Genomic DNA, 13221 nt, shown 5'->3' with positions numbered 1-13221 from the left:
GGGCGGGAGAACAACAAAAACCCCAAAAAGAGAAATGGGAACAACAAAAACCCCAGGGGTTAAGGGGGTGGCAGGGAGGACAGCGGCCTCATGCATCTGACAGTGAAAGGCTATTGTAGAAAGCAAGCTTCTACCCCAAAGACGGCTTCCTCCCCACCCCTGGGGCTTTTTACAGGGGGTCACTCGCTGCCCATGCCAGTCTCCAGCTTCAGACACCTGGCAAAGATTTGCTTCAGTGCTGCAAGCCACTAAGATCAATAGGAGCTGGACACTGAAGCAGGAAAGGGCTGCTGGAGTGCAAAGTCTTCTGGAAAAGCAGGGTCCAGGCCTTGGGAGTTGTGGCAGGGAACCAGACAGCAGTTCCCGGATGCCCCCGGGCCAGTAGCCTGAGCTGATCTCTCTCTCTCTGAAGGTCAAATAATGTGAGCAAAGTCCCAAGCTAGTGTTTGGAAGGGGGTCTGTTATAGCAAGACCCCACTAGGAGTTCTCAGGAGGGTGATTCAGTGCTTATATACAGGGCAAGCATTGGAGGGCGTGGGTTCATATAGGGCTGGAGGCCACTCGTAGAGTGAGGAAGGTAAAAAGTAAGTCAATAACACAGTCCCTAAATAAGCCCAGCATCAGCGTGGAATGGAAAAGTGTATCCTATTTCATATATACAAGGGTGGGGGCTAGTCAAGGTGTTGCAAAGCCTGGATGCTCTTAAATGGCGTGTGGGGCGGGAGACGTTGTATGTTTGTTGTAGACACCTTTCTGTGTTGCTGCGCGATCCGTGACACTGACTCCCCTTGCTGTCTGATTGAGCAGGTGTTCTGGCGCTCTGGGCCCTAATCACGCATGTGATGTATGTGCAGGATTACTGGAGGACCTGGTTGAAAGGGCTGAGGTTCTTCCTCTGCATCGGGATCCTCTTCTCAGCCCTCTCCTTGGTGGGATTCTGCACGTTCCTCGCTCTGGCCATCACCAAACACCAGTGTAAGTAGGCTCCAGCCAGGGTGGTCAGGGTGGAATTAGCTCAATTGTGTGTCGGGGAGGATGTGGTGGAAAGACTCGAGCTTACATGACTGGGTAGAGGTCACATCCAGTGAACCTGTGGCTTTGTGGGGCTAGGCCTGGAGACATTTCATGAATCTGCCTTGCAGTTGCTCAGGCTGCCTGCCCTTCTCAGCCTCCAGTGCCCTGCAGATCTCTTTAAAAAAACAAAAACCCCAGGATCCCATCAAACAGACTGGCATTAAACCAGAGAGGCAGAATCCTTGCTCCGGTGACTCGTGAACACGATACTGGCTGGGGAGACCTCGCTTTCTAGGGGTCCACATTGGGTGCGGGCCTAGCCCTGAGCAGCCTGCAGTCCCGTCCCGCAGAGATTTGGGTGTCTGGTTTCTGCTCTTGTCTGTGCCTGCTTGAAATGCTTGTGCCTGGGCCCTTGATTTCCACACCACTGTGCCTCTTTTGTGCTCCAGAGCAGGCTGACAGAGGTCTTAGTTGCTTAACTATATGACTTTAATGTAGGAGCCTTTGAGGGCCCCAGAGATGGTAGGAAGGATTGACTCTAGTCGTGGGAGGGGCAGGAAGGGGCTGTCTGATGTACACCATATAAGCAAGGTGCTGATTTTAAAATGGCATTTAGCAACACTGAGCTCTCCTGTGAGCCATACAGAACTGCATTTGCAGGTCCTGGAGCAGGGGAAAGAGTCCTTTGCACCCACTCTCTCTCGTGCCAGGCTGCATGCTGGCACTTATTTCTCCCTGGCTTCCTGAAGCCTACACAGGGCGGGTCACCAGTTCTGAAGCTGGCAACGTTCACGTGTGTGAAGCCCGCAGTTCTTCACGTTTGGGCTTCCCCCTTAGCTCACTCATTAAGTGAAGCACTGGCAGCTCCAAGCAAGGCTGTGGGGGTCAGATGAGAGAATTGTAGAAAATTCAGGTGGGAAGTGACCTCAGGGGGTCCCATCTAATCCAACCCGCTGCTCAAAGCAGGACCAGCCCCAACTAGATCATCCCACCCAAGGCTTTGTCTAGTCAGGCCTCAAAAACTTCCAAGGTGGAGATGCCACCACCTCTCTGGGGAGCCTGTTCCATTGCTTTACTACCCTCCTCATGAGAAAATTTCTCCTAATATCTAATGTCAGCTTCCCTTGCTGCAACTGGAGCCCATTGCTCCTTGTTCTGTCATCTGCCCTGACTGAGAACAGTCAAGCTCCATCCTCTTTGCAACCCCCGTGCAGGGAGTTAAAGGCTGCTGTTAAATCCCCCTGTCTTCTCTTCTCCAGGCTAAAGAAGCCCAGTTATATCAGGTTCTCCTCACCAGTCATGTCCCACAGCCCCCAAGCCATTTTCATTGCCCTCCACTGGACTTTCTCCAATGTATCCACATCCTTTCTGTAGTGGGACCCCCAAAACTGGACACAGGACTCCAGATGTGGCCTCACGAGTGCAGAATAGAGGGGAAGAATCGTTGCCCTTGACGGTGCTTCTACTACTGCAGCCCAGGCTGCCATTAGCCCTTGGCAACAAGGGCATCCTGTTGCGAGAGGAGCAAGTTTTTAATGCCAGGCAGGCATGGAGCAGTGTCTCTTGCCAGTCACTGAGCAGCACTGTTGTACTGCAAGCCCTGCTGTCCTCCCACTGCCCTGCCCCCAAGGTTTCCCATAGCCTCCCTTTGTGTCGTTGGCAAGGTGAGCATAAAATCAGACCAGTCAAGCTGGAAGGGAGCTCTGAAAGGCACATCTAGTCCTGCTTCCTGCTCAAGACAGGATCATCCCTACCCAGCCCATCCCTGTCTAACATAGTCCTAAAACAACACAATCAGCCCTGTCACAAAGGCCCATTGCCTAAAGGACACCAAAGCCCCCAAACCTGCCACAGATAAAGCCGAGAGAAATGCTGTTTCAAGAGGTGTTAAGTGCACTGGAGCCAAAGATGAGCGTCAAGCCCCATGCTGCAGAGGAGGGTAAACCCTCCAGAGTCTGCCAGTCTGACCATGAGGTGAAACTCTTTCCAGATTCCCCATTGTGGTGATCATAGAAAACGAGGGTTGGAAGGGACCTCAGGAGGTCACATCTAGTCCAACCCCTTGCTCAGGGCAGGACCAGCCCCAACTAGATCATCCCAGCCAAGGCTTTGTCTACCTGGGTCTTAAAAACCTCCAGGGATGGAGAGTGCACCACTTCTCCAGGTAGCCTGATCCAATTCTTCACCACCCTCCTAGTGAGTGTTTCCTAATATCTAACCTCAACTTCTCTAGCGGCAACTTGCTACCATTGCTCCTTGTTCAATCTGACCCTGAGTGGAGAAGCAAGACTCTCTAGCCAGGACCCTCCAGGAGTTAATCCCAACAGGAGTACTAGCACAGCCCAATCACAATACCATGTTAGCTGCAGCCAATACCCAACGTATCTGAGGAAGATGGCAGGGGGAGGGACCCTAAACCCCAGCATGATCCCAGCCCCCGTTGTGCAAGTAGGATTCATCTTTGTCCTCACAAGCTGCACAAATGGGGGTCTGTGTGTAACCAGATCCTTTTCTTCCCTAGCTTTGACTGACCCCAAGAGCTACTACCTGTCATGCGTGTGGAGCTTCATCTCCTTGAAGTGGGCCTTCCTGCTCAGCTTGTACGCCCACCGGTACAGGAATGAGTTTGCAGACATCAGCATCCTCAGTGACTTCTAAGGTCTGGATTTCGATCCCGTTGGAAGCTGCCGGATGTCTGGATGGGCTCTCAGGGGCGCTGCCCGGGCGCAAGGCCTGTGAGAAGCAGAGCGGGAGCCCACGCGACTCTGCTTGGCTCGGCTGTCTGTAGCTGGGGTTTTTCTAATTGCTTTTATTCAACCACTTACAGTTTGGCTAATCCTGTCAATCTTGTATGTTCATTGCCCTCCTGGGAGCCTGCATGTTCAGTTATGAGACCAGAGGTGCCATCTGCTCGCACACAGCAGGCCCCGACTCACTGCCCACGTTTCCCTGCTCTCATAGCCCGTGGTAGCTCAAACAGGAGAGAGGTCTGTCTCCCCACGAGCTTGTGGATGCAACCTCTGGTTCTGCATGGTGTGTCCTTGCCTTGTAGCTGGTGACTTGCTAGCCTGCTCCAAGAAGGCGCCCTCGATGTATCTAGTGAGGAGTCTTGGCATGGGAAGGAAGCAGGTATCTGGCATGGCTCCATCCTGGCAGAGCCAAGGGCAAGATGGCTATATTAGGGAGAGCCTCGTGTTTCCCACTGGCCGGTAAGCAAACTCACAGGTACATCCCAAGCAGACCAGACCCCTCTCACAGGTCTGCAGCATTTTAACATGCTTTTTCCTTTAAGCTCTCCCGCCAAAGTGTAACCTGAGCTCTCCACTGCCATGTAGAGCAGAGGTAAGAAAGCAGTGGCCTACAGCAGCAGTTGTCTCCCAACACTATCAAATGCAGATCACTGAGCGGCAGGTAATTAATATGTGCTCCATGTATTGGGGTTAGAGTGAGCTGCCTTCGAACTCTGAGCATCCAAAGCTGTTCGTTTGCAGTCGCTCACACCCAGATGCAAAGCTCAGTTGAGTCTGACACGTAGGCTGAGCTCTTTTGAGTCTCAGAAGGGTCACGAATGTGTGCATTTAACTCTTTTAAAAAAGCAATCTTCACCTTACTTGTCCTGAAGCATTTAACAGGTGTCGCGCATCCTTCGTTTCTGTAGCAAGTCGTGTTCTGTTTCACTGCAACCTTTCAAGTAGCACTACACAGCGTTTGCTTTCGCGGGTACACACTCCACCACAGCTGTTGATGCTGAATGGTTCCAGCTAGTGTAGGGAGAGACAGGCAACTGCTGGGCACATCTGGATCCTGCGTAGGCCAGGCCAGTTGTGGATTTCTGGGTGCCTCTCAGTGGAGATGGTGGCTTGTAGCTGGGTCCTGATGTAAAGTACAGTAGTCACTAGCCATGTAGATGGGCTTTAACCTTCTAGCCACCTTCTAGCAGGCCTGTTTGCCAGGTAGAAGTGGCAGCATGGGCACGTGGCCCTTCAAAAGAAATTCCTGTCAACAGATTTTGTTTTCCAAGTGGGGAGGAGAGGCAAGTGGGTAGATGGCAGCAATGAGTGAGCAGAGCCTGACAGCTGCTCTCCAAAGCGCCTGGTCCTGGCACCAGTTATAAAGTCACCTGTTTGTATCCCACTGCCAACACCTTCCTGAGTGCACTGAGCCAGCCTGTGCAGTGGGAGATGGCTGGGACCTGGCCAGAGGTCAGAGAGTGCCAGTGCCTGGCTTCACAAGACTGTGCTGAGGCCACACTGGGCAGTATCACGCAGTGCCCTCTGTACTAACTGGCTGCCCCATGCCTCAGGGCTGTTTCTGGGGAGAATTTATCATCTCCTGTGCACATCCGAGGACCCTGACATCTCTTGCTGCTTGGCTTGACTGTCTGCAGCTTGGAAAATCTTCCTGCTTTGGCTTAAAATCCCTGGCTCATGCAGAGAGTTGATTAGAAATGATCAGGAAATCCAAGTGATTTTCAGTGTCTTGGAGATCTGCTGAATAGAAACCCCCACCCCCAGGGAGATCCCTGGCTAAGTGAAGCCAGCCCCAGGGCAATAGTGTCCCTAATGTCTCAACTGCCCCAGGGCAGAGATGCTGGCAGAGGCCATGGTCTGCAGGAAGCCTCTGTTTCCTGGGATTTATCTTGGGTAGCCACATTTACCTCTGAATAGTCAGGTTATGTGGCTCCAAGGAGGGATCCTACCCCATAGCCCTCGAACGCAGAGTTCCACAATGGCCCCCCAGGTTGGGCACGCGCTTCCCTGGTCTCATTAAATAACCCATCTTAGATCCACTCGATCGCAGCGCCTGTGTGCAGAGCCCTCCCCTGGGAGCTGTTAGCATATCAGGGCTCCTCCAGGCCTTGTACCCAGGTCCACGACAGCTTGCCTCAGATTTCTCTCTCAAATAGTCCCTTTTCCCCTGTCCCCTCGCCAGCACCCCTTGGACGGGGTCTGTAAACGCACAAGGGGTTTCTGTCTTGTGGCCACACTTTGTGTGCGTGCACACTGCATGAGAACTGGGGTCCGGAGGGGGATGTCATTCGCAGTGGGAGTTTGTTCTGTGTATCCCGTGTCTGGCGTTGTACTGACCCGCACTGTATAATGTGTATGTGACATCGTAGCAAGCGCTGAAATACAGTATTCTCTTCTCTCCAAGCACGTGTCTGTGGTGATTCACTGCCCCCGTGCCACGGGGCTGGACTCTTCCATCTTGCTGGAGGGATTGGAAGTGAGGCACAAACAGCTCTTATGGGGGGCTCCAACATCTCGGTAAATACACTCCCTCTCCCACCCCCCCATGCCTATACTGTGCTGTAACTCAGCACTGGGCCAGTCTTGGTCTAGGGTTTGTGCCTCTGCTTGGCAGCCACAAGCATATGTAAGCCCCTGGGCTTTGATTTAAAGAGGCAATGAGGCACTGCTTCATTCGACATGGTCTTGCCTAAATTTTGGACGTGCGCCGCTGTGCCCCCCTCCCCTGCTGGCAGATTCCTGGAGAGCCGTGGATCTGGAGCGCCATGCCTAAAAAGGGAGACATCACAGGGCCTTCTAGCCTGGATGCCCAGCCACAGCACATATGTGGCATGGACAGCAGGGGTGCCTGGACCCCTGCCCTCTCCTGCAGCAGGGAGACCATTGTGCAGCTCCTGGGTGCCATGCTGTTGGGTCTGGGGCTCAGGGCAGAGTCTCTGTGTTGATCCAAGCACAGAGTCCATCCAGGATGAGCTGGACACCACAGTGCATCCTGCTGATCTCTGCATGGGCTCTGCTGGCCCCTGTCAATGGCAGCAGAGCAGGCCCCAACCCCAGCCGGCTCCTCACATCCCTGTGTCGAACCCATGGCTGTTGCTCAGGGGCTTCGTGCAGAGGCTCTTTCGTGGGTCCCAATGGGGCTGCGCTGCCGACGTCCTGCAAACCCCTCTGAAACGTCCCCTCTCCCTGGCTGGGATCTGGGGGCAGCAGCTTTGCATCCTTTCCCCACTGCGACTTCCCAGGAGCCACAGCCACAGCTGCAGCCCACCCCGAGGAGAGGCTGGGCCAGGAGCACCAGGGTGTGCTTGGTCGTGAGTCTTGCATCTCCTTCCCATCCCGGCCTGGAGTCAACGGCGAGGCAAAAATAACCATTTCCCAGCTGTGGCCAAGGCAGACTCAGCGCAGGCCCCAAACAGCCTTGGCGTGGCTGCCCACGTGACCTCCCCGGGTGCCCTGCATGTACATGTCCACGCACCCCTTTTGTGCATGCAGGCCTATTGCTCAGGACCCAGCCAGCTGGCTGGGAACATGGCATCCAGTGTGGCTGCCTCGGGGCACTTTGAGCACAGCAGGATCACGTCCATCAGGTGCCATGTCCCCAACACCAGCCTGCTGCCAGCTGCCCTCACAGGTGTGCGCACATCTGGGGCAAGCCAGGTGATGCCTGGGTGTGCACGGCACCTGCATGTTCCCCAGCATCCCGACCTGCAGTGTGGACTTGCACTGGAGCCCAGCAGCCTTCACAGGCACGTAGGCAGGTGTGTCACATGTTAAGGGCATAGGAATAGCAATAGGAACACGCGGTGTGCGTGAGGCCTTCCTAGAGCTGACCTTCACATCGTTCAGTCTCCTCCACTGGCCAACACCCATCCCAGTCCCTTGGGGAAGCTCTGACGTGGGCGTAGCTGCTTTTCGCCGGCTCCCGTGCTGCCTGGACAGGGGTGGGCATGCCAGGTCTGGCCTGAAGCGGGTGAGTTGATCACCCCTGCTGTAAAGCAAAGTCTTTGCCTCCGGGACCTCCCAAGCGCCAGAACGAGAACCGGCCGGGGGCTGGGCAGCGAGGGTCCATGCGTGCGTGTGCTTGTGCACACGTGTCCTGTGTGTGTTGACGTGGCGTGTTTGGTCTCCATTTCATGGAGGGGAAATTGAGGCCTAGAGTGGAACGAGACATGGTTGCATAGGGGTGCCGGGCCACGGCTATAGTCAGGGCCCCTCGGCCCCCCGATTCAGGGCTGACTCTTCTGGCTTGGCGGTGGGGGGCGGAGAGGAGGCTTCACATGTTTGTTCCCCTTCATCTGCTCTGTCCCGGAGCCAGAGAGCGTGAAGGCTTGGGGGGGGGGTGTAATTAGGACATGTGGCATTCATTTTGGTGCAGCCCTGGAACGGCGTCGCCGCTTTGATGCTGTTCCTGCAGGAGGAAGGATTCCAAGGCTCCGCAGCCCGCGGTGAAAAGCACCGGTCGCAGCTCCGGTCTGGCTCCAATTACCAGTGCGATGAGTTTGTGGGGCTCAGCTGCATCCTGAGTGTAGTCACGGAGGGCTACATCATGCAGGACCCCCACTCACCCCCTGGCCTGCCTGGCAGCTTGCTCTGGAGCAGCTCTGGGTTGAAACAGCCAAGGGGTCCTGGGGCTGAGCTAGGAGGGGAATGAGGGGCATCATTAGGGCGGTGCCTGGGTGACCCCAAGCTGAGCTGGCTGGGACTGAGAAGCCCCTACAGAGCTGTCTGGGGCTCCTGTCCAGGGCAACATGCCTGAATAGGAAGCACCGACCCTTGGGCAAAGCCCCCATGAGACCCCCCATAGTGTTGGCCCCTAGTCTTCCCAGCAGGGCCTGCAGACTGGGATGGGGCCAGCTCGGGTGCAAACCTTCAGCCCAGAGACCTGGCAGGAGATTCAGCCTTCGCTTCCTCGACCCAAAGCCAGGGCTGGGCTGGAGCCAGACTCCCTGGCCGCTGCCTTGGGCTTGCACGGGGGAGATGAATGCTGCTTGCAGGGTGCGTGGCCCCTGGGAGGCAGCCATGTCCTTAATACAGGGGGGCCATGGCCACAGCTCTGGAGCTCTGATGCACAGGGTTAGGGACCAGGCCTGGCTGCTGTATTGGTCTGGGGGTAACTATCCAGGCTTCTTCCCCAAACCAGCCATGTGAAGCAGGGAGACTGTCATGGGGCCAAGATGCTCATGGCTCGGGGCTGCAGATGGCTCCAAGTAGTGCAACCACCCTGGGGCATTGCTGGTGTGTGAAGGGGTCTGGGTCGGGGTATAGACAAGAGGCAGAGCTGCTATGCGGCTTGAGGACACAGAGATGCTTGGGATCACACAGGGGCCCATGGTTAATGCGGACCCCTGCACCCAGCTCCGGGCCCCAAAGGCCAGCACATGGTTCCTGGCAATCCTTCCTTTCCCCACTGTGACCACTGCTGCCCACAAAGGCCATGGCACTGCCCTGCCCTGCCCAGCAGCTGTGTAGTCACCTCTCGGGGCTCCCCGCTAACCCCTCTGTCACAGGAGGTGGGTCCGGGGCCAGGTCCAGCTGCTTCCGGACTATGTCCCTCGAGCCGCCTCTAGAGGCAGGGGTCCTGGAGCTGTGAGGGACCCTGGTGCGGCCACCAGGCCTCTCCCAAGAAGATATTCCCAGGCATCCAGGCTCTTGGGGCCCACTTCTGGCTGCAGGGACAAGGTGGCTTCTGCTATAGTAAAGGGCTGAGGCCACGGGAGGGGGGTGGTGGGCTGTGGCATCAGAGGAGATGGCTCCCTGTCCCCTGGCACCCAGCTCCACCTTTCCCCGGCAGCTTTCTCTGTCCCAGCAATTGCTATAAGCACTCAATGCTGCAGAGCCCCCCCAACCCCTTGCCGCAGCCTAGTCTCCCAGCAGTCTGCACCCAAAATGTGGCGTGGCTGGAAGTTTCTGAGTAGCACAGCTGGGTGGGCTGGGGGGGCCCAGCTGTACCCGTGGCTGTATCTCAGCTGACCTGCAGGCTCTGGCCATGCTGTCCCCTCCCCACAGAGCACCATCTCCTCTGTGGCTGGGAGCCAGGCAGGTGCTCGTGGGGCATGAGGGAGTCAGGACAGAGAAACAATCAGACATTGTGGCCCAGGAGGACCTTGCCAGCCCTGCATCTAAAACACCAGCCCTGTATGTCCCCATAATTGCTCGGATGAAAGACTAAGGGTGCGTCTACATGTGCACGTTAATGCGCATTAACCTATTTTAATGCGCATTAAAGCATTGCAAAAAAACCCTTTAATGAGCATTAAAATAAACTAATGCAGCTTTTTCTAGTAACTCACAATGGAGGTACTCAATTGAATGCACCTTAGAAAAAGTGCATTAATGGACATGTGGACAAACCCTAAGAGCCCCGAGCACCAAAGACTGCACCAGGTTTGGGGAGTGAGACGTGCCCACATCCAAGCTCATCTCCAGCCCACCCCGTGAGTCAACCTGGCCAGCCCTGGGCTCCATAGGTGGCTGTCTGAATGTGGCCCAGGGGGACGAGAGCAGTGGGGACCCCCAGGCCACGGGGCCCAGGCAGTCGCGGCTCAGGGTTGCTTCTACCCAGCAGAGACGGGTGAGCTGCCCCCCAAGCTGCAGCAGATGCAGCCGCATGGCTGGGTCCCCCTTCCTGCCCCCCTCCCGCCCCTCCTCGTGTGCTGAGTCAGCGCATACTTGCCCTTTGTTTATGGCTCTTGCTTGCATTAAAAAAAATTCCCCCAAATTCATAGCAACAGCTCACACGCCATGGCCTGGCCCCAGCGTGGCAGGAGGCTGCGGCGTCATCCAGGGAGTGAGAGAAGCCCTGGGCATTTGCCCACAGGAACCCTTGGAGCAGAGACGCTGGCACTGCCATGGTCAGCACTCCTGGCAGGGCTGAGCCAGAGGGTGGGACAAGAGAACCGGGTTGGCCACAGCCCACGGGCACCACAGCAGGACCGGCTGTAAGCAGGGTCCCTGAGCCAGGACAGGACCCGGGGGCAGGGGCATGGTAGGAACCAGCACCAGGAGAGTGCAGCAGGGAGGGGAACGGAGCCAGGTGACCACCCCGTTTGCTTTGTCCCACCCTAACCACATCAGGATCCTTCCCAGGACAGTGGGGAGGAAGGGCAGGGCCCGGAGAGTGCCAGGAGACACTGAACCCTGGCCGCTGGCTCTGACCAGCCCAAAAGCTGACGGGCCAGGCCCCTGAGGGCCACAAGAGGAGCTGAGGGGTGACTTTTAGATGCAGCAGGTGGGCAAAGACATGACCGAGACGGAAACAGAAATGGGGACAGTCACAGAAGTGCCAGAAACAACCGCTTGGGACTGACCCCAGAAGATGGCTCTGGTTTGATCTGAGTGCAGGGCAACGGAGAGGGACAAGTCTCCCGGCCGTCTCCCTCCCCGTGTGCTCCGGGGTGGTGGCCAGGGCTGCAGGGAGAGGCTGGCCAAGGGCTGGATACTTGTCTGCCGCTGGAGGAGTATCTCTGGGCCTCACTGTACCCGTAACCCTGGAGCCTGCATCCTTCCCCTTCAAACTGGCTCTATCTCCCCCCCCCGCCTCATCAGGTCCTTTAAGGGCTTCTTATTGAAGCCACAAGTGAGTCCCCTTCCCCGCAGAGACCTGCTGCACGGGGCCCCTCACTCTCCGCCGGCCTCTTCCCTGCTCAGTTTCTTTAATTGGGCAGCCCTAATGAAGGCACTTGGCTCAATTGCTTCCTTCCTGGCATTCCAGCCTGGCCTGCCATCAGGCGACAGAGCCGATATTGCAACCAGGGTTTTCCCTGGGAGACTTCAAAGCCTGTGGGTGGGCACAAGGTGGGAGCTGGAGCTTGAAGCTGCTGCCAGAGGTTATGGGGGGCTGGGTGCAATTTCAGAGCAAACCCAGGAAGGCATCAACCCGCCGGGGGCTGTTTCTGCCCCTGGGTCTTCACAGACCTACCTCCAGCTCTTCCTGCAGTGGCTGGCATGTCCCCAGACTGCTCCTAGGAGCCCGTGGCTTCCGTGCTCATGGCAAGACCCCCCATCAGAAAGCCTTTGCCCTCTGCACCACTTGCAATATCCACATGCTCTTCCAGGGCAGCCCTCAGTGCAGTGCATGGCAATTGCAGCCGAATCAGAGCCTCACTCCTGATAGAGGTGGTGAAAGATGCTCCTAGCCATAGCCATCCCCTGAAGGGCCAGGTGCAGAGGATCCAGGAGCACCCCCAGGCTATGCCACCACCTCTGTCTTGTCTGGCTTCAAAAATTCAACTTCCCCCCAAGCTGGAGTGAGCATCCCTGGGTGAGGGTGGCAGAGGTGTCCAGAGGCAGTATCACATGCCCTGTATCATCATGCTCCGTCCCGGTCCTTCTACCCTTTGCTTTTCTGGCCAAAACCAGTGCCCACCACAGGGCCATCTGTGAAGACACCTGTTTTTTTCTCTAGCTCCAAGGCTTCCAGGAGATGAGGGAGGCCCAGCGCCTTTCTGGAGGACTTGGGCACATGAGACGGTGACAGACTACCCTCCTCCAGGCACTGGGCCGTTCTGTTTCCAATTCCTCAATCCATGCAATGAGCCTTGCTGCGTTGTGGCTTCCTGGATCAGCCCAGCACGTGCGTGCGCAGTTGTGTGGGCCTTGGGGCACACATATGACAGAAGCATGTCAGTGCCTAAATGTATGCTTGGAGATGAGGGCACCCATGATGTGTGCACCAGGGGCAGCATGGGCAAGCACTGGCTGGAGGCACGCATGTCTGAGGCACACACGTGTGCTTGCACCCCAAGATGCTGTCTCCATGGGGTGGCATGCACCCCCCACCCTTTCCCCATGAAGCCTTGAAGTTGTCTCCAGATTGCGTGGATCGCGCCGCTTCCTTCCTCTCCCTTAACATCTGATGTGGACGTTTTGGAGCCCAATAAAGCCCATCAACTGGAGGGAACAAAACCCCGCTCCCCGCCCTTCCCCCATCCTCCTCGGAGATCAAACAGCTTCTACTGGGAATAGAATTTCCTCTGACAAAATGAGGAAAATCTGTCGCTCGAGGCCCTCCAGCCAGCCGCTCTCGGCCCTGGGCTTGCACTCAGCCCGGGTGCAGGTCCCCCTGTGCTGCGTGGGGTGGCAGGACCAGCACACCCAACCCACGGCTGCCCACCGTGGCAGGTACATGGGCTCACCCAGAAAGGCAGGCAGGAGCAGGGCACTGGTGCCAGAGTGGGGAGAGCCAGAGCTGGGGGCCTGGCACACAGAGCAGCACCAGTGACGTGGGAGCCCCAGGACCCCTCTGCGGCGCTCAGGAAATGGGCCCCCAAGCTGGTTCCCAGGCAGCCAATTCCAGCCGTGGGGGCTCAGCTCCTTTCATCTGGAGCCAGGAGCGGAGCCGGCTCCTCGTCTCTCCCCAGCAGGGCTTTGAAGGCTCCCAGGTCACTCCCAGACGCACTGCTGGGCTCCAGGAGCTGGGAGCCAGGTCTTCTCTGGGGCAGGGGTGGGGAGGATGGGG

At 56.8% G+C, this 13221-nt stretch overlaps 1 protein-coding gene across 1 annotated transcript in view; it reads left to right on the top strand.

Moving 5' to 3' along the window:
- SLC48A1 (solute carrier family 48 member 1) overlaps positions 1-6167 on the top strand; it is a 25868-nt gene extending 19701 nt beyond the window's left edge. Inside the window, exons 2-3 of the mRNA XM_019511022.1 lie at positions 808-975; positions 3536-6167. Coding sequence (XP_019366567.1) covers positions 808-975; positions 3536-3672 — 305 coding nt within the window. The 3' untranslated portion in view covers positions 3673-6167. The remainder of the gene's footprint in view (positions 1-807; positions 976-3535) is intronic.
- The last annotated feature ends 7054 nt before the right edge of the window (positions 6168-13221 follow it).

This window comes from Gavialis gangeticus, unplaced genomic scaffold, assembly GCF_001723915.1.
Source record: "Gavialis gangeticus isolate Ggan-Ray unplaced genomic scaffold, GavGan_comp1, whole genome shotgun sequence".
In the NCBI taxonomy this organism is placed as follows: Eukaryota; Metazoa; Chordata; order Crocodylia; family Gavialidae; genus Gavialis; species Gavialis gangeticus.
The sequence above is the reverse complement of the archived record's forward strand: the minus strand, read 5'-3'. Positions and strand labels throughout refer to the sequence as shown.